Here is an 18,926-nt window from a genome sequence, read left to right on the forward strand (position 1 = left end):
TTATCTATTTAAGTTTATGTTATTTTTATTAAGTAATGAGTGATTTTCAGATAATGAAGTATGCTCGTCCCGTAAAAAAGTGGGAATATGTAATCCTGATCATAAATATCTCGGAAATGTAACATACCGGAATTTAAAAAAAAAAAAAAACTCAAAATTATCCTCTGAATTTTACTCTTCCCCTAAAATTTTAATCCGTCCGAGATATAACTAAAACCGTAGCGGATTGTTTCTTGAAAACACTGACTGATTCTCACATCTTTGGATCCATTCATTTCAAAGCTTGCCACCAGCGAAGAAGTAAATTCCTGCTTTAAATTTTTGGACTTTTAATCCTGTTGTGTGGAATGATACTTTGACTTCTTAAAGTGGTAGAGAATCTACACAAGAAAGGGCTTTGTTGCTTTGTCTGATATTTTTATTTTAGGGGTTTAAGGTTTTGGAATTTGGGATTTAGGTTCTTCTAACAAGATTATCGTCGCAGGTGTTAGAGACTTTTGGCAGGGCAAATTTAACATCTTTCATGACTTTTTACTAGTGTTAATTGTCTCTTATAAAACTTGGGTATCTATTTCCCATCTCAGAAAACAAAATCAAATAAGGATTGAATGTTGGATTAACAATCATTATGTTTGAAATAACATATATGCTACTGTGATAATAATAAGAAATTATGGATGAGTTAATGAAACTTTTTGATTTCTCACGGCAAGAAATACATTATATTCTCAAGGATAAATATAAGGTTGACAACTTCGCATTGCCAAATGCATTTAGGATAATTAATTAGATATTTGAATTAGGTTATTGTTATTTATATTTTGACATATATACTTTTAGATAGTTATGATATTATTTTGGACAAAACTTGTTAGACGAATGCCATTTTGGCTTTGGATGGAACTTATTAGATGATTTTCATTTTGGACAACTTGTGGAATGAATGCCACTGTAATCAAGAGACATGCTACCTATAATTTTTTGTTCTTTTATTTTGAGTTACAGATATGTTTCCTGCATGTCATATGATTTTCCTGTCATCCTACACTGATTTTGTTCGAGTGCCAATTGTGTAAAAGTTATTTGCAAAGAACACACTCTGCTGTGTTTGTTTAGTTAACTTTTACCGGTATTGTTCCTGTTTCCCGTCACAAGTCATCAAACAGAGTTGTAAGTCTGGAAACATGGGAGAGCAAACTGAACTAATAATGACTTTTTTCCTTCTGAAAATCTGTTTTTGTTTACATAAACAGAAACTAGAGAAGAGGTTATTCTCTTTTTCTCTGCCAAAGAAAGTGAGATCGATCAAGCAAACAGGTGACAAAATAGGTAGAGAATTCAGTAGCCTTGTTTATCTCCATCATCCGTGCTTCCATTCAATTCCAAGCTCCCCAAACACTTTCCCCAATAAATCTCATCAACCTCCTCACTGAGCTCTTGCTCTCACCATTACCTTCGTCTTCTTCCTCCTCCTCCTCTTCTTCTTCATGGTATTGGTCACCGTCATTACCACCCGAGAGCCCTCCTAATTCCGGGCCCTCCGCCGTCGCCAAGTCGCCGCCTTTCCGCCTTCTCTGCCTCCGGCGGCGCCCCTCGCCGCCGTCGACGCTGCGCTGGTCCCTGTTCTCCAGGCCCTCCTCGACGGCGTCGATGATGCGGTGGATGACGTGCCGGTTCGGTGACGCGTCCCACCGCGCCCAGAAGCTCTTGTAGCACCCGAAGCAGGCGCAGCCCAGCTCCGGGGGATGCGCCCGCTGCCGCTCCCTCCACGACCTCCCGCCGCCGGAGAGCAAGTAGGCCAGGACTTCCTGATCCTCCGAGTTCAGCGCATCCGCCAGCGCCAGCACGGCCGCGGGGAGCGCCGCCAGCTGATCTTGCGGCGCCGGGGCTGGGTGAACCTTCCGCCCCTTTCCGTCGCCGAGCTTCTTCATCGCACGCCGGCGGAAAACAAAAAAAGAAGGCTTTTTAATGGGAGAAGAAGGGAAAAGGGTGGCGCCTTTGAAACCAGAACGAGGTATCTGGCGATGGACAGAGAGAAAGAGAGCACCATTATCTCTTTATGCTGCCGGTAACATTGAAAAATGGAAGATAATTTCATTTTAATTTTTACCCACACATGAATTTTCTTTTCAATTTGCCCGTGAAAATTTCAAATTTATCATTTTACCCCTCAAACTTTCATAAACATCATTAAAAATGAGTTGAGATCCTCTGCCCCCAAAATAATATATCTCCATGTTCCCTCACCAATCGGACGGTCATGATATCCTCGTGATGTGCACTGCATCCTTGAGATATGATTTAACCCGTCCGATCAGCGAGAGAATATGAGGACACATTATTTTAGGGACAATGAATCTCAACTCTATTAAAATACTCATATACTTCACTATTATCATTTTCCTACCATTACACATAGGTGTGTTTAGTTTAAGTTATAATATATAATCTTAATTATGTGATTATCAAATAATCATATAAATGAAGAATAAAATATAATCAAATGTTGTTTGGTTCATCCTAGATAATACAACAAAAATTTATTTATTAGAAAAACCTAGTTTAATATTTTACTATATTATCCTCAGTTACAAAACTAACCATACATAATATTATTACTATTATTATTATTATTATTATTACTTTTTTTTTTTTTCAATTTTTCTTTATTTTAAATTTTTTTTTACATTTTTTCTATTTTTTTTATTTTTTACATTTTTTTATTTTTAATGTTTTTAAAGCTTTTTTTCTATTTTTAATTTTTAGGGTTTTTATTATTTTTCCCATTTTTTTTTATTTTTAAAATTTTTTACTATTTTTTTATGTTTTTTTTACATTTTTTATTATTTTATTTTATTTTGCGTTTTTTCTATTAAAAATTTTAATGTCTTTATTTTTAAAATTATTTTATTTTGTTTTTTATATTTTTCATTTTTTCTTTATGTTTTTCTTTTTTGTCATATTTTTCTTTTATCCGAGGATATTTTAGGTAAAAAAAATTTATTAATTCCGAAATCAAGAAAAATCTTAGTTTTTCGAGATTTTTTGATTCCGAGTTTTATGCCCCTTTTACTGACGTGTCGGGAATAGAACATTACTGGAGAATAATCGATTATCTAAATCAAACAAAATTTTAGTTGATAATCTTGGATGGATAATTAAGATTATCAAAAATATTTTTCAATTAAAAGCATCCTTACTATTTTATTGTTGTAACTCCTCCATGCATGTGTGACTATTGTTAGGCAAAGTTTTCTATGATTTAATTTTTTATTAGACAGTGTGAAGAGTTATCTTGGAGGGACGTTACAATGATGATTATACATTTTACTATCAATAAATGTTTTTGATTTATCGACTTTGGTATTAGTAAAAGTGCTCATACTAATAATGATGAATTCATAATGCTTATTAAAATTGAGCCAAAATGAAAAATTTATATTTAATGGTTTATTAGTTTAGATTTAGATTATAAAGTAGATAATTTTAAAGTTTAGTCAAGCAGGTATAGTTTCGGGGAGTCTATGGATTAGGTTATGACATTTTCAAAGAGAGAATAATGACCAAGTCTAAACTAACTTTTAATTATAGGTGCTAAAAGATAAAATAGACACACGTATATATATAGCTTTTTTGATTGTGGCTCATCTAACCATGTCTATCCTTGGTTGGTTGGTGAAGAGTAGGTGTGTTGTGACTTGAAGCTTGACCTTGAGTGAAGGTGATTTGGACTTAGTGTGTGACCTCATGCTATGAGATGAAGGTGAGGCAACAAGGACGTGACTTGTAAGCCATTAGACTTTAGGTGCGATCCTACTCATAGGATAATCATCATATTATCATTAATTCAAATATTTGATTAGCTCAAATGCTCTTTTCAATCCCAATACCTTTATTACTATTATTTTTGTAAAAAAATTAAACTACTTTATTATGAATTTAAAAGACTCGCAATAGTATTGTTTGCATCAGATGACGATCACACCAGAGAAAAGTTTGAACAATTAGTTACTGTATGACCAACCTGATTTTAATGTATTGCCAACTTTATTATATGAGTGTGGTGCTCAACATAATGAAACAAAGAGGTGGTCTTAGTTCAGTCTGTGGTCTTAGTTCAGTCTCTTCTAACTTTTAATCATTTGCTTTATCTATTAATAAGCAAATTAGATTTTTAGGACTTTCTACTAGGTTGGAGTTTAAATCTGTATCCCCAAATGGAAGATAGTCTTTCATCCATGTTAGAATTTTTAGGGCTAAGACAAAAAGAAAACCATCATTGCAATTTGGAATTTCACTAAGATTTAGTTATAGCATATACAGAGTCGAGATAAAAGTATATGAAATCAGTAAGAAGCTTCAGAACATATAGGACTGGAAATGGATATCAAGGCTAAAGATTTGTTTGGATGAAAGAGAGGAAGGAAGTGACACAAGTCTTTGTCTCTAACTTTCTATCCAAGTAAAGACATCTTCAAAGGACAACAAAGCATTTCATTGAATCTGCTTCATTTAAGACTATAGTGTTCATTTCCATCATCAGATTAGTTTGTCTTTATTTAATTTAATTTTTTTTACAATATGTGCACAACAAAAACATATCTCCAAATCATTTCAGCAACATTACAGTTAATATCCCAGAAAGATAGAGGCAGATGCTATACCATCAATTTTGCGGTTTCCCTAGTCATGCTTTGAGCATAAATCCTTATTAAATGTGAGCTACAAACAGACGTCATTCCTTTACAAGTTGGTGTGACATTGTCATGAAGGCAGGTTGGAGATTTCATTGACTCTTCAGCTGAGTCCTGATCCATGGCTCGAGGTATTGTAACTCTTCTTTGGTGATAGAATGACCAAGACTAGGATAGGCCTGTGGCTGAAAAAAGAATTGATCAACTAGGAGAACTCCAGTGTAGGAAAAGAAAACCTCAAAATATGGCAACCAAGTAAAAAATGGAGAGAACAAAGAGAAAGGGTCAAAAGCTAAGTAGAGAATTGACAAATTACCTTGAATTCACATTGGATACCAGCCTGTTCCAAAAAAGAAGGTGCAGCTTTACCGGCGTCAAACAGCACAACTTCATCGACCATTCCATGGAACCATAACATAGGTGTCTGCAAAATTGAAAGAGTTTGTTTCAGTAGGCAACTAGGGATGCTTTCGAAGAGAATTGATCTCATGTTGCATAAAGAAATCGTAGCTACCAAGAATTAGAAGTTAAACTATTAACGAAAACAACAACAGGGTGATCTTGTTTGAGCTTCAAAATATCAATAAATTTTATTTACAGTACACACTCCTGACAGGAAGTGAGCAATCAGCCATCTATTCTGCTAGTAGATTGTTCATTTGCTGACTTCGATCATTTACTACTTCTGGAGACCAACATACTATAGAATTTGTAACTTGAACTTTGATATCATTTCCTAGGACAAGCATCTGATGCAAACTTGTGACATGGCATGAAGCTGTTTCCAGAAAACTTATTTCAAGGACACCAATGTTTATATACTGTCAAGAAAATAGATTAACTGAAAGAAGCAAGTCTTGCATTATTAAAGACCAGCGTTTGCACTTGTAATTTACACAGCAAAAGGTGACCAACCATGGAGTGAAAAATATGAGAAAGTTGTTGGATCTCTTGCACAAAGGAAAAGAGAAAGAAGACAACTAGAGAGGAACACCTTTTCATCATCCCAACCTAGGTAGCTAATAGTGGGAACATAATGGTCCCTCTTCAAAATATCCTTTTGGCATTATTTAAATGCTTCTACATTTCGAGTTCCACATATCCTTTTTCAATGATTTTCCAAACTCTATGTTATGAAAATTGCTTTCATTCGAGTTGATAAATTGTTATACTCTTAGGTAGGGCATGGGTATTGGAAGGCCAAATTGCTTTGTGAGACCATCTTAACCAGATACCACTTTGTTGAAAGAGGTTGACTCAAGAGAGATGAGAATTAGCTTGTTCATTCAATGTAGACTTAATATTACACCATAATATTTGGGATGCATATAGCCTTCATGAAAAAATATAGATGAAATGGACTCTAGTATGTCAAGTAGATTTTGTCAATATCAAGACAATTATGATTTGTCTAGCTAAGTAAATCAACCATAAGAAGCAATAATCATGTATGAATCAAGTTCACATTAAAAGAAAAACATTGCAAAGGAGAAAGTCAATGTCCACAAACCTTTTTGGCGCCAGGGGAAATGGATGCTATTATTGATGAGTTAAAAGGTACCCATCCACTGAATACTGCACCACCTCCCAAAGTCTTTGGATAAAGCAATACAGTTGCTAATGTCAAAGCACCTGGAGGATAGTTGCAAGCATACTTAGCAGTTCCTTGGTCTCTCAGCATAAATCAAAATAGTAAACCCATCAAAAAATTAGCAACACCATTACCTCCTTGACTAAATCCACAGATAAATATGTTTTTAGTTGGTGTGCCAGCAGCAACCTCCTTGTCTATAATTGCATGCACTGTCTTGACTGCTTCAAGGACACTATTTTCATCATTGGGAGATACCTAATTAACACACAACAGATTATTTTAATTTTTCAAAGGAACTAATTAGTCAATTTATTCAAAGGACCATGTCGAAGGTACTGCATACCAAAGATGTATATTGGTTAATAAATGCTTTAAACATAGGTGAAGAAATCTGCTGGTCGATGATTTAATTATTAAGTAATTAAATCCTGATTATTTACTTATACCTATCGAGGAGGTAAAATTAATCTCTAGAATTCCATCAAAATATAGTGGCACCATCAACAGACTGAAGAATCTTGTTGATCTAGCAAATTTAACCTATAAACTGTCCACCTATGCTAAGTCAAACTTTATATTTTAATACAACTTAGCAAAATGCAATATCATGAATGAAACTGAGGAATCCAACATTACTTCTTATATTAGGTCTCTTGCACTGTGATTAAAACATTCATTGCAATAAATATCTCAGCCCATGATTCCTTACATAAAGAAACAATTATGTATACAAAGAACCTCAAATGTGTCAAGTGAATTTATCTCATTAACTGAAAGAGAAAACCAAATCAAAAGAATTGCGACAAATCATCAAGATTAAGGAAGAAATCAATCTCTCACACCTTGAGGACTCTTGAATTTCAGCCTGCTATTTTTTTCCCCCACTTACTTCAACAATGATGATTAATTATTAATATAACGAAGTTATGCCTCAAAAATATTGAACGACCATTAAATTTAAAGGAATTTGTTTAACCTGAAAAGGTGCAGTTCTTTAATCATGGTTAATGGACCTATGCAAATGTAATTTCAATCCTCAGTTAATATTTCTTGTAAACTTTAATCCTGATGCAAATTCAATATTCACTTACAGCAGTCACGGGTATCTCATAAATGTCGAACCAGGAATGCATGACTGCTCCATCTGCAAACGCAAAAAAGCAGAAAAGAGTAAGCACAATTTTCATTCAATCTAATTGCTGTATGTTCGAAACTTATATTAATCTTAGAGTTCATCAGCAATACATCTCAGATGAGTGCTAATTCATGGAGAGATTCCCCAAGTCAGACAAAAAAAAACATTTCTTTTAAGTGTTTCCATCTATGTAGACGAATAGGAGACTACATCCAACGGCACAAACCTTAGACTAGAGAATCCTAGGTTAATGAAAGTTATCCAAGCGATTCACATACTAATGAGGAAGAACTGAACGGTGAAACGATCAAACGCACACCAAATCTGCTCTAAAACAACACGAAAGAAACAGATCTAATCGAGAAGGGATGTGACATACTGTTGCAGGTAACGGGAGCCAGAGGAGCAGAGGGAAATGACCACTCAGTGCGATTGAACTCGGGGGAAGAGAAGAAAGTGCGGATGGGCTCGTTGGCAGGGCCGGAGTCGCCCAATCCGTGGAGCCATACCAAGAAGCTACGGGCGGAGAGCTGCGGCGACGGAGGGATCTGGCGGCTGAGGAGGGAGGAGAGAAGGGAGACGACGGTGACAATGACGGCGGCGACGGCGAGAGGGCGGAGGAAGAGGGGGACCGATCGGAGGCTCATGAGTCGTCCGATGAAGTCCGCATAGAAAAAGATCTGCGGCAGATGACGTATTGAAATAGAATGTATGGATCGTAATTGGGCCGGCCCAATTAGAAAGTAATTTAAGTTAGAAAACAACTGAATGATAAATAAATAAATAATATATCGGCGGTCCTCGTCTCCCTCTCGTTTGATGGCAACTCCGCCTCGATGCAGCTCCGCCTTTCCCCCCTTCGCTCTCTCCCTATCCCTTCTCTTCCCTCGCCTTCATGGCCGCGGTCAGGTACGATTTCTCCTCTCCCTCAATTTCTATGGTCGGGTACTCGTCGCGTCCTTCAATTCGAGAATCCATCCGTTGGGCTGATTACTACGTCGTACGCCGGCTCTCTCGAGGAATCCGTCGAATTCGTCCCAGTTCGGAAGCTTCCGTGCCTGGAATTTGCGGATGGGATCTTACTTGCTTCGAATCCCTATCGGGGTTTTGGTTTTGCGCAAAGTTTCGGTCTTGATGGGTTTCTCGGAGTCGTGTCTGCAGATGTAGGGTTAGGGTTCGGTGGGCTGTATTGGGGGATCGAATGTAGATTTGGGATTTTCAGAATGGAGCACGTCTCTAGTCCCCGATTCTTGATTGGGGATGAATGCCGAAAGCTTTTTTGTGTAATTTTATGCGAAAATTAGAACTTTTTATTGACTGGTGTAGATAATTCTTTTTTGATGAATCCTTGGCCTAAAATTGCATGTGTTCTAAATTTTGTGCTGCAGGAAGAACATAGTGTGCATATTTGATGGATGATGATTGTTCCAATGGACAGGTCATCGTCTCCCTCGTCTCGGGAGCTTGTACAACGGCTTCTTAAAAAGGTATAAATTGTACGTTTGTTTTTTGTTGTATCTTGTTTTGTTCCGGGGTTATAGTTTTGCAATTGCACTTGCACCTGCTGCTACAATTATTAATCTTAATAGTTTTTGAGAATGAAGCATACAAGTCAATGGTACGTTGATCTGATATGTACAGTAGATATTAATCTTTGATTTTATTGAGTTTACAGCATTTTCTACGTTGCTGAATAACTCATTATTGCTCTTCAGTTGACCAAGTAAACTCTGTTGGAGTTTCCTCTCATCATGTACAATTGATAAGATTCCTCACATACTCACACCCCCTCCCCTTCCCTCATTGCAAAATTGGATTTTCACATTAACAAGTATAAGCCTTGTCTCATATTCATGCACCTTCTCATCTCTGTATGTGTTCATTTATGTTAGGTTATTTGACTTCTGAAGTTGAACATCGAATTATATAAAAGGGTACATATTATGTCTCTCATTCTTACAAAATTACAACACAAGTTGCCTTCAGAATTTTCTTATATCGCCATGTCATTCCTTACTGAATTGTGCACGTATCAAATTAATGCCCTTTAAATATGTATTAATATCTTTTAGAAACTTCCCATGCAGAATATTGATCTAGAGAATGGATTGCGAAGGTCAGCTCAGTCAAAAGTTCCTTCAGACCCCAATTCATGGTTTCAAATGCGAGAGAACTATGAGACTATAATTCTTGAAGATCATGATTTTTCAGAAAAACATGATATCGAGTATGTCCTTTGGCAACTGCACTATAAAAGAATTGAAGAGTTTAGGCACCATATTAATGCTGCATCATCTGCTGGATCTAATACATCTGGTGCAAAGGCCCTGGTTCGTCTTGATAAAGTGAAGAAAATCCGTTCTGTCTTTAAAAGCTTTCTGATGGAAGCAACTGGATTTTACCATGATCTGATATTGAAAATCAGGGCAAAATATGGCCTACCTTTGAGCTACTTTAATGAGGGAACTGACAGTGAAAATGTTTTGACAAAAGATGAGAAGAAATTGGCTGAGATGAAGAAAGGACTTATGTCTTGTTACCATTGTTTGATATATTTGGGAGACCTTGCTCGTTACAAAGGACTTTATGGGGAGGGAGACTCTGTTAGACGTGATTTTGCAGCTGCTACTAGTTACTATATGCAGGCAACTTCTATGTGTCCTTCACATGGTAATCCACATCACCAGGTTAGGATCATTGTTAATATTGTTAATTCACAATTATCACCACCCTTGGCGTATCCTTGCACAGAGTAATTCATTGGTTTTATGCTTCATATAAATTTGTACCAGCTGGCAATACTTGCTTCCTACTCGGGTGATGAACTGTTGGCAATCTACCGCTACTTCAGAAGTCTGGCTGTCGATATTCCATTTTCAACAGCAAGAGATAACTTGATTGTTGCTTTTGAGAAGGTAGCCTTTTACTTCTTATAACCATTATACTACCTATGTTCTCCTTTGTCGTCTTATGATTTTAATTCTTTTGAGTATCCATATCAAGTGTCAACTGTCAAGATCATATTTGTTCTTGGAGGTAAAGAGAAAGGGATGATAGATAAAGATGCCTTCATTTAGTACTGAATTGGCAAGTGATATTTCGAAACCATGCTTAAGTATTAAGAGGGCCCTTATCTAAGTCTATTGGCATTTTAGTTTGAATTGATTCTCTTTGGGGCTTTAGTATGGTATCAGCATTCATCTTTTTACCTCTACCAATGCTGGAGCTGAGCCACTATGTTAAAAGGTGACATGCCAAAGGACGTAAGGAGGAAGTAATGGAGGTAGAAATCCCATCTTTTTGTCCCACATTGCTAAGTTAGATTTCTAAAGAATCCTTTGAAAATGATATGGGTTTTTTCTTTCTTTATTACATAGATCAGTTTTTTTTTTTTTTTTTGATAATAAAGATATCATGTCTGAATGTTTCCTATCAGTTTATTAATTATGCTTTTTTCCCTTATATTTGTCCCTTTTGTTTTAATCTTTTGTTTTCTGTTTAACAATTGTCTAGAACCGACAAAGTTACTCACAGCTGTCTTGCAATTCAAAAACAACCTCAACGGGAAGAATTCATATGCGGTCAGCTGGACAAGCTAGAGGAGGTGGGAATGAAAAGCTTCTGGAGGAAGATAACAAAGTAGAAAGTATCCATAAAGAGAGAGAGATGACTAAGTCAGAAGTACTTAATGCCTTTTCTACTCGCTTTGTTCGCCTTAATGGTATCCTTTTCACGCGAACAAGGTATTTTACTTTTCTTACTATTCCTTTTCTTTTGAACTTCTTGATGTTGTTAAATAATTTGGCTCTGAAACTTAACAGCTTGGAAATTTTTGAAGAAGTATTTTCTTCATTAATTAATGATCTGAATGTGCTTTTGTCCTTGGGTCCTGAAGAGAATCTTAATTTTGGTCTTGATGCTACTGAAAATGCATCAGCCAGTCTGAGGCATATTGCCATTCTGATATTCACTATACATAATGTGAAAAGAGAGTCTGAGAACCAATCGTATGCTGAGGTCTTACAGCGAACTGTGTTGTTGCAGAATGCATTTATATTTATTTTTGAGTTTGCTGGTCACATTTTTAAGCGATGCATAGATCTTCATGATGCTGCATCAAGCTTTCTTTTGCCATCTATCCTGGTTTTCATTGAGTGGTTGGCATGTCATCCAGATGAAGCAGCTGCTTCTGATATTGGGGAAAAATTTGCTGTTACAAGATTGTTCTTCTGGAGCCAATGTGTTGCATTATTGAACAAGCTTATTCAGACTGGTCTTGTATCTGTTGATGGTGACAGTGACGAAGCTTGCTTTTTCAGTATGAATAGGTATGAAAGTGAAACTGATAATAGGGTTGCCCTCTGGGAGGATTTTGAGTTGAGAGGATTCTCACCCATGAAACCAGCACATACCATCTTGGATTTTTCAAGGAAACATACCTATGGAAGTGATGGGGGCAAGGATAAATTATCTCGTGTCCAGAGGATTATAGCCGCTGGTAGAGCTCTTGCAGGTGTTGTTTCAGTTAATCAGCAGAGAATATATATTGATCCAAGCCTGAAGAAATTCATAATGAGCAAAGAGCCACCAATGATTGGAGGCCGTATGGATTCTACCCTTTCAAGTTCATTTGATCCAATTGAGAGAATACTTGATATTGGGAGAGTGCCAAATACATCTAGTTCTGGGTTTTCACAGACTAAGACAAGACCTTGTGTTGAAGGAGAAGAAGAGGAAGAAGAAATTGTTTTCAGGCCTACAATTTCTGACAAATATGAAGATGTAAATGTTTCAAAATTGACTACTTTTGACATATTCAATCCTCTACAAGCATCATCTGCAGGTGATTGGATGGCACATGCTCATCCTCCTGTTCCTTTAGATGATGTTCCAATTTCAGCTGTTTCAAATGCGAGTTTGAATCTGCATCCATATGTCAATACTATCACGCAGCTTCCTTTGCAGCATATTAACTCTACTTCCAGGTGGTTTCCAAAGCAAGATGAATTCCTCTCTGATGGACTAAGAAATATGAATATAAGTGGACATTTATATATGAATAACCAAATGTTGCAAGAAGGATCAAATAACTTGCAGCGAAATTCATTTTTACCTGGAGTTTGTTCTTCTGCCATTCCAAATGCTAACAGCGCACACTCTGGTCAATATAAAACATCAGAGGTCTTGTTTTCGTCCCCACTTGATACTTTGGTGCATTCAGGAGCAGCATCTGACGGAAGTGTTTTCAGACCTTCTCTACCCTTACCATCACTCAGAAAAACTCCTGTAAGTCGTCCAGTTAGGCGCTTGGGGCCACCTCCTGGATTTGGCCATATTCCTTCAAAGCAGCAGGAGGAAGCAATTCCTAACTCTTATGTAAAGGAACAGCAGCCCGAGCTTGATGATTACAGATGGCTAGATGGTCATCAATCTTCATCTTCTAAGAGCATAGGGATGGTGAACTCACTCAATCAACATCCGCATGGGTATCCATATGCTAATATGAGTAGTACTACTGCCTTTGCCAATGCTTCTAGTTTTCCATTTCCTGGGAAACAAGTTTCTAGTATACAGGCACAGGCAACTGATGGGCATGATCTTCAGGATTTTGAGCAACTGAAAGCCCGTACTAGGCATAAACTTGAGCAATCAACCCCACAAAACACTCTCGTGCCTGAACAACATCAACCATAATCTCTTTGATCTAACTGGTACTTTCTGAGATTTTGTAACAACTATGAGTTAATAATTCAAATTAGGAACTAAATTACAATCTTTGTTTCAGAACTTTCATGCGTTTATCTAATTTATTTTTCTATATATTATAGTGAATGATGAAGTCATTTACGATGAGTTTGCAAGAAGTTCTGCAGCCTGGTGCCAATTGACTTCGGTCCTACCTTTGCATTTGTAAAGGTTGTTGTTACCTTTATATTGAGCATGGATCATGGGAGCATTGCACCGCATGGACCTAAATCTGGTAGGCAGTGGTTCTTCTTTTCATTTTCATTTTGTTTATAATTAATTTATCAAATGAAAATATTCAAATCACCAAGAAGTAACCATGGCAGACCTGCAATGCCACATTGAAATATATTTGTTTACCTTTTCCAATTTAATGTCTCTATCCCATTGCCTGAGGAAGAGTAATCTGTCCTGGATATACCATGGTGCATGCTATCCAACACCTTCTTGATTTTTTCCTCATCCCCAAATCTCGGAAGATGAGAAAACCAAAAGGCAACATAAACACCTCTAAGTTTTCTTTCACCCTCCATAAGGTCATCACCTCTCCTTAGCAATCTGATAGGCTGGTCTTGCACCAAGTAGCTTACCAGTGAGGATATCCAGTGTCTCTCACCCTCTTCCATGAGTTGAAGATTCCATCTGAACCTTACTATCAAGCACACTAGGAGCTACAAATTTCAGCTTGCTATCTGAATCCCCATTCACATCTGTATTGGAAAAGACAGACCACCAGAAAACCCCTGCTTTATCAGCACTACTCTTTTCAGCTTCAAGCACATTAACTCCAATATTCACTGATAAAACCTCATGCACCAGCTCAGAGATCAACTCTTCCTCAGCCTGAATCCTTCCAATCTCCTCGATCACATCTGTCACCTGCTGTCCATCATCCTGTTTTGCCCAAGATGAAAGAGGGAAATCAAGACGGAAATCTCCAAGCTTATTCATTTCACTTAGACCAGCCGTTCTGCGAGACCCTGTCTAAAGCTCCGTTCCACCTCTCCATGTCTCTGTTCATGCTTCACATAGCTTCAGAAAACACCAGATTTCAAAATGAAGGCCGAGCCATCCAGCCACTAGAGAGGGCCTAGTGCTGACAATGGGATGGATGGACCTCTTTTGATGCTTGCCTTCTGCTCCTGACCAGTGAAAAAGTGAGAGGCGACCTGAATGGTGAAGAGATCCTTTCAGTTCCCATTCATGATAGGAAGAAGGCAAGTAGCAAAAAGAGACAAAAGGAGAGGAGGGAAAGAAGAATAAAAACCACAAGAAGGTTTCCTCTGATGCACCTGCCGCTTGATCAAGTGATGACGGAGATGAGAAGCTGTATGCTGGCATTGGTGATCAACAATTTCATTTATAGTTAATGTTGTCTGACTTTTTTGGGATGCTTGACTATGGCAGCGAGTGATTGGATCAACAGAATCATATTGAAGTCGATTAGAACTTTGAACTAAGTGTTATACTGGGCATACTTCTTGGTTAAATAGTTTACACTTGAAGAGTGGCTATTTTAATTGGGAAAAGGGTAATTGAGAGGAAGTGAGTTGAACACAATCTGGTAAATATTTAAGATATGGGAAGGTTCAGGTATAAATTTGAAAATGAGAGCCTTTTTCAGATAAATGTCCCCTTTATATTTGATGTCACAACCTGCCCATATTTAAATGTTCCATGGGAGTTTTTGATTCAGGTAACAATTTGAAAATGAGGCTTTTTCAAATAAATAACCCTTTTATATATTTTATTTAACAACCTTCTCATATTTAAATGTTCCATGGGAATTTTAAATTTATTTATTTTTATGTGAGTCAAATCTCTGCACTTGTCTGTGATTTCTCTGCAACTTGTATTTCTTTAGTTACTGAAAGTGAATTGCACCGTTTAGGAGACAAGTGCATATATTTTCTCCTATCGTTGTTGAGCGAATGCATTTTAAATTAACGACAATTAAAAACCTTGGATGATAGATTCTATAGTTAAAAGAGCTGTATCTATTATTACAGACAGATGTAAAAGGGGTAAAGAAAAGCTAAAAAAACTACTAGTTAATGCATTTTATTATTTGATTATTACTAGTGAGATAGTTGTATAGGGTTAAATAGATGATTAAGATTCATCTAGTCAATGTCAAAATAGGTGGAAGAACATGGCTTATAATGGACACGAATACATTCTCTGGCTACCCAAAGAAGAATTAGGCTAGATTTAATGTGAAATATATGGATGCAATTTTAGACTGTATAAGTTTCCGTAGTCAGCAGTATGACAGGATTATCAGTGCATAGGCCTATGCTACTTGATCATTACTGAAAACATAGAGGCCACACAAAACTGAGGCACTGTATGTGAAGGGCCAACCGATGCTATAGAAGCCATTTATAAAGAACATGAATATTACATTCATACCATACTGACAAAGGAAATTAGTCATAGCCAAAAGCGCCATTAACTTCCTTCAAATTAAACTATTAAAGGAAAACAATATTTGATAGCTGGCCAAAGGTGCTTTCTGTGTTTCATCACATATTACTTGAGAAAAATGAAGCTTTTGAATGCACTGACTCTTTTCTTCCCAGAATGGCATTGGTGCTCAGGCTCGACGATGAATGATCAGGCTCGATTGTGGGGAAATTTCAAGCATGTTGATGTTGATACACTTTTTGAACAAATGTTTTATCTTCATGGACTTTCCTCCTCGGTGGTGGTTGGTGGTAATCAGCCACAAGCTTTAGTATCTTTCATCTTATGCTTCTGTCTTGTAATTCAACCTATCAGCAAGTGATCTTTAGCTGTTTGAAAGGATCCCCACATCATTGATGTCAAAATTTATCGATCTTATGAAGGAATTTGTTGCTGAACACAATGATATCCGACCGGTGGCTGAATGATAATGATACTTGATTCAGGACACATGAGCTACTTTCTTCTTGAATCGACGATAGTTTATTCTGAATTTATGTAATAAATGCTGTGGTTTGAATCGTGTGGTGTGCTTTATAAACCAGACTGGACTGGAAGCCAGGAACTTCCAGCATCAGCTTAAATTTATCCTCCCAAATGTTCTTGGAACAATTACATGGATGGTCTTAGTTGACACCTCGAAACTTATTATTTGTAAAACTTTTATTTGCAATATCTTTATCTCATCGAGCTTGGTATTGATTGCTGGTGACCAATTATTTGTTGAAATTCCATTATATTTCATAGAATTTACTCTTTCCATGTTGTTTGGGCATAGTGCTTCATATTTGATAGATTGTCATATGAGAGATAGAGATCCAATTCCTGAGAAAATAATTTTTTAGGAATAAAATTTCTCAGATCTAGAGAGACTATTCAGTCATCTTGATTTACTTCATTTTTGTTGTGGTGCCGTCAAGAATATTTAGGTGACGTTTGATTTAGAAGTTTGTGAATGAGGGAATGAATTTATTTTCAAATTTTGTGTTTGGTTGATGGGAATAGAATTAAGATTTTGAAATGAAACAAAAAATTTGGGTATGGATGAAATTCACCTTCTCCCTTGGATTTTGATGGAATAGGAATGAGAATTAAGTTTTGGACAAAAATATTTTTAGTATATTTTTTCAATGTTTTTTTCATTTCACTCTTTCTCTTTTCTTCTCATCGTATTCTCTGTCTCCTCATTTTCTCTCATCACATATTCTCTATCATTTTTTTTATTTTTTTCTCTCTCCTCAATCTTTCTTACCATACTCTCTATCCATATTTTCTCTTATTATATTTTCCCTCTTTTTATTTTTTTCCATCACACATTCTCTTTAATTATACTTTCTCTCTTCTCAATTTATCATTTTCTCTCATTACACGATTTTTCTCTTCATTTTTTTTTCTCATTACTCTTTCTTTCTCATCATTTTTTTTCCTTTTCTCAATCTCTCCTATCATGCTCCATCTCCTCATTTTCTCTCATTACACTTTTCCTCTCTATTTTTTCCTATCATACTTTTTCTCTCATCATATGTTTCTCTCACATTCAACTTTCTCTCCCATCTAATTTTTTCTCTTATTTTCCTCTGAGGATAAAAAATAATATTTAGGTTCATTCCGATTGAAAATATTTCATACTCATTCTCATTGCACAATACTATGATACTCATTCTGATTAGACCCGACCCCGGGCCGGGTCTGGCCCGGACCCGGCCCGGGCCCGTAACCGGGTCAACGGGCCGGTTGCCCGTTGACCCGGTTCGCCGGGTCGAACCGGAACCGGCCCGGCAAGTTGCCGGGCCGGTTCCGGTTCATTGGATGTAAAACCGGCGAACCGCCGGTTAACCGGCGGGTTGAACCGGCGGTTCAGCCGCAAAATTTTTTTTTTTTTTTCAACGGTTAGGATCATTTGACCGTTTTTTGATCAATGGCTATGATTTAGTGTCCGTTACTATCAAAACTCTATAAATAGAGAGCTTATTTCATCATTTTTCACACACATCTTCTCTACTCTTAATCTCATTTTCGTATTCTCTAATCTCTACACGCTTTCGTTTTCAATTACAATGGAAGGAGGCCGCGGAGGTGCATCATCTCGAGCTCGGAAGGGAAAGCAAATAATGAATCCGCGGGAGGAGGACCCCAACATTCAATCCACCGATGATGAGATCGAGCATCTTCCGAATCCGACACCCGACACACAAGGAAGTACCGATGCAATTACTTCTAAGGTTCGGGAACTTCCTCCTCTAAAATCTTCTATTTTTACTAAACATTTTGAGAAGGTCACTCTTCCGTCGGGAGAAATGCGTGCAAAATGTAAGCACTGCAATGCTTCCTACAAATTCCAAGCCCGCGCCGGCTATGGGTCGTTGAAACGACATGTAGAAACGAAGCACCCGACGGAATATGGACTCGAGTTCTCAAACACAATTATCAAGATTTTCTTCAACTAGCGGTAGTACCGATTCCGGTTTATTTTATATTCGGATAATAAATTAAGAGAATCATTAGCTAAATTTGTTTCCGTAGAACATCTTTCTTTTAGTTTTGGATCTAAATGCACATTTGAAGATTTTTGTAAAGAATCTCTTAATCCATGTGCTAAACGTGTTCCTAGGACTACACTTACTCGTATAATTAAAAATTAGTAAAACAAGGAAAAAGAATTTAATTGATGAATTTAGTAAATTAGATAATAAAGTTTCTTTATGTTCCGATATTTGAGTGATCATTGGCAAACACATTCGTATATGGGTGTGACTTGCCATTGGATCGATAACTCTTGGAATCTCCAAAAGATTATTAGCTTATAGAGGTTTTGATGAATCACATAATGCTCATAATATCGCACAATTATTATGTTTAATTTTAGAAGAATATGGTTTAACTCCTAAAATATTTTCAATATCATTAGATAATGCTAGTTCTAATCCCGCTAGTATATATGATCTAAAATTTGTTTGTCAACCTTTTATTGGTGGCTTATTTTCTCATTTTCGTTGTGTATGCCATTGTTTAAATTTATATGTTCAAGATGGTTTAAAATTTTAGAAAGTTATATTAAACCAATTAGAATTGCAATTTCTTATTTATGGTCTCATCCATCTATAATGAAACAATGGGGTAGGTTTTGTAAAATTAATGGAATGAGACCTAAAAATTTCCACGTGATGTACCAACACGTTGGAATTCAACATACCAATTATTACAAGATTCATTTCAATATAAAGAATTATTATGTTCATTTTTTGCACAAAACACTAATGCTAATATATATTTATTTTCACAACAATGGAAT

General features: G+C 36.6%; 3 protein-coding genes across 4 annotated transcripts; 1 reads left to right on the forward strand and 2 right to left on the reverse strand.

The window, feature by feature from the left end:
- Positions 1–1,198: 1,198 nt before the first annotated feature.
- LOC122016100 lies at positions 1,199–2,045 on the reverse strand. The gene has a single exon (XM_042573288.1). It carries the CDS (start codon positions 1,929–1,931, stop codon positions 1,377–1,379), a length of 555 nt encoding a protein of 184 aa, XP_042429222.1. The 5' UTR covers positions 1,932–2,045; the 3' UTR covers positions 1,199–1,376.
- Positions 2,046–4,492: 2,447 nt separating this feature from the next.
- Positions 4,493–8,106, reverse strand: LOC122017879 (probable carboxylesterase Os04g0669500). Of its 2 annotated transcripts, none has more exons than XM_042575591.1 (6): positions 7,803–8,106; positions 7,380–7,432; positions 6,420–6,543; positions 6,205–6,326; positions 5,011–5,118; positions 4,493–4,873 (listed from the first exon to the last, which is right to left on the reverse strand). In XM_042575591.1, the coding sequence occupies exons 1-6, from the start codon at positions 8,068–8,070 to the stop codon at positions 4,787–4,789; spliced, it is 762 nt and encodes a 253-aa protein (XP_042431525.1). In that variant the 5' UTR covers positions 8,071–8,106; the 3' UTR covers positions 4,493–4,786. The 2 variants fall into 2 exon arrangements, with proteins under 2 accessions (XP_042431525.1, XP_042431524.1); XM_042575590.1 differs by having other exon boundaries at positions 4,493–4,879.
- A 94-nt stretch (positions 8,107–8,200) lies between these two features.
- On the forward strand, positions 8,201–16,350 carry LOC122017277 (protein SMG7-like). The gene is made up of 8 exons (XM_042574846.1): positions 8,201–8,332; positions 8,812–8,910; positions 9,511–10,110; positions 10,216–10,338; positions 10,937–11,166; positions 11,245–13,134; positions 13,252–13,403; positions 15,751–16,350. The coding sequence occupies exons 2-6, from the start codon at positions 8,839–8,841 to the stop codon at positions 13,115–13,117; spliced, it is 2,898 nt and encodes a 965-aa protein (XP_042430780.1). The 5' UTR covers positions 8,201–8,332; positions 8,812–8,838; the 3' UTR covers positions 13,118–13,134; positions 13,252–13,403; positions 15,751–16,350.
- Positions 16,351–18,926: the final 2,576 nt, after the last annotated feature.

The sequence above is a fragment of the Zingiber officinale genome, chromosome 8B (genome assembly GCF_018446385.1).
Source record: "Zingiber officinale cultivar Zhangliang chromosome 8B, Zo_v1.1, whole genome shotgun sequence".
Lineage (NCBI taxonomy): Eukaryota > Viridiplantae > Streptophyta > Magnoliopsida > Zingiberales > Zingiberaceae > Zingiber > Zingiber officinale.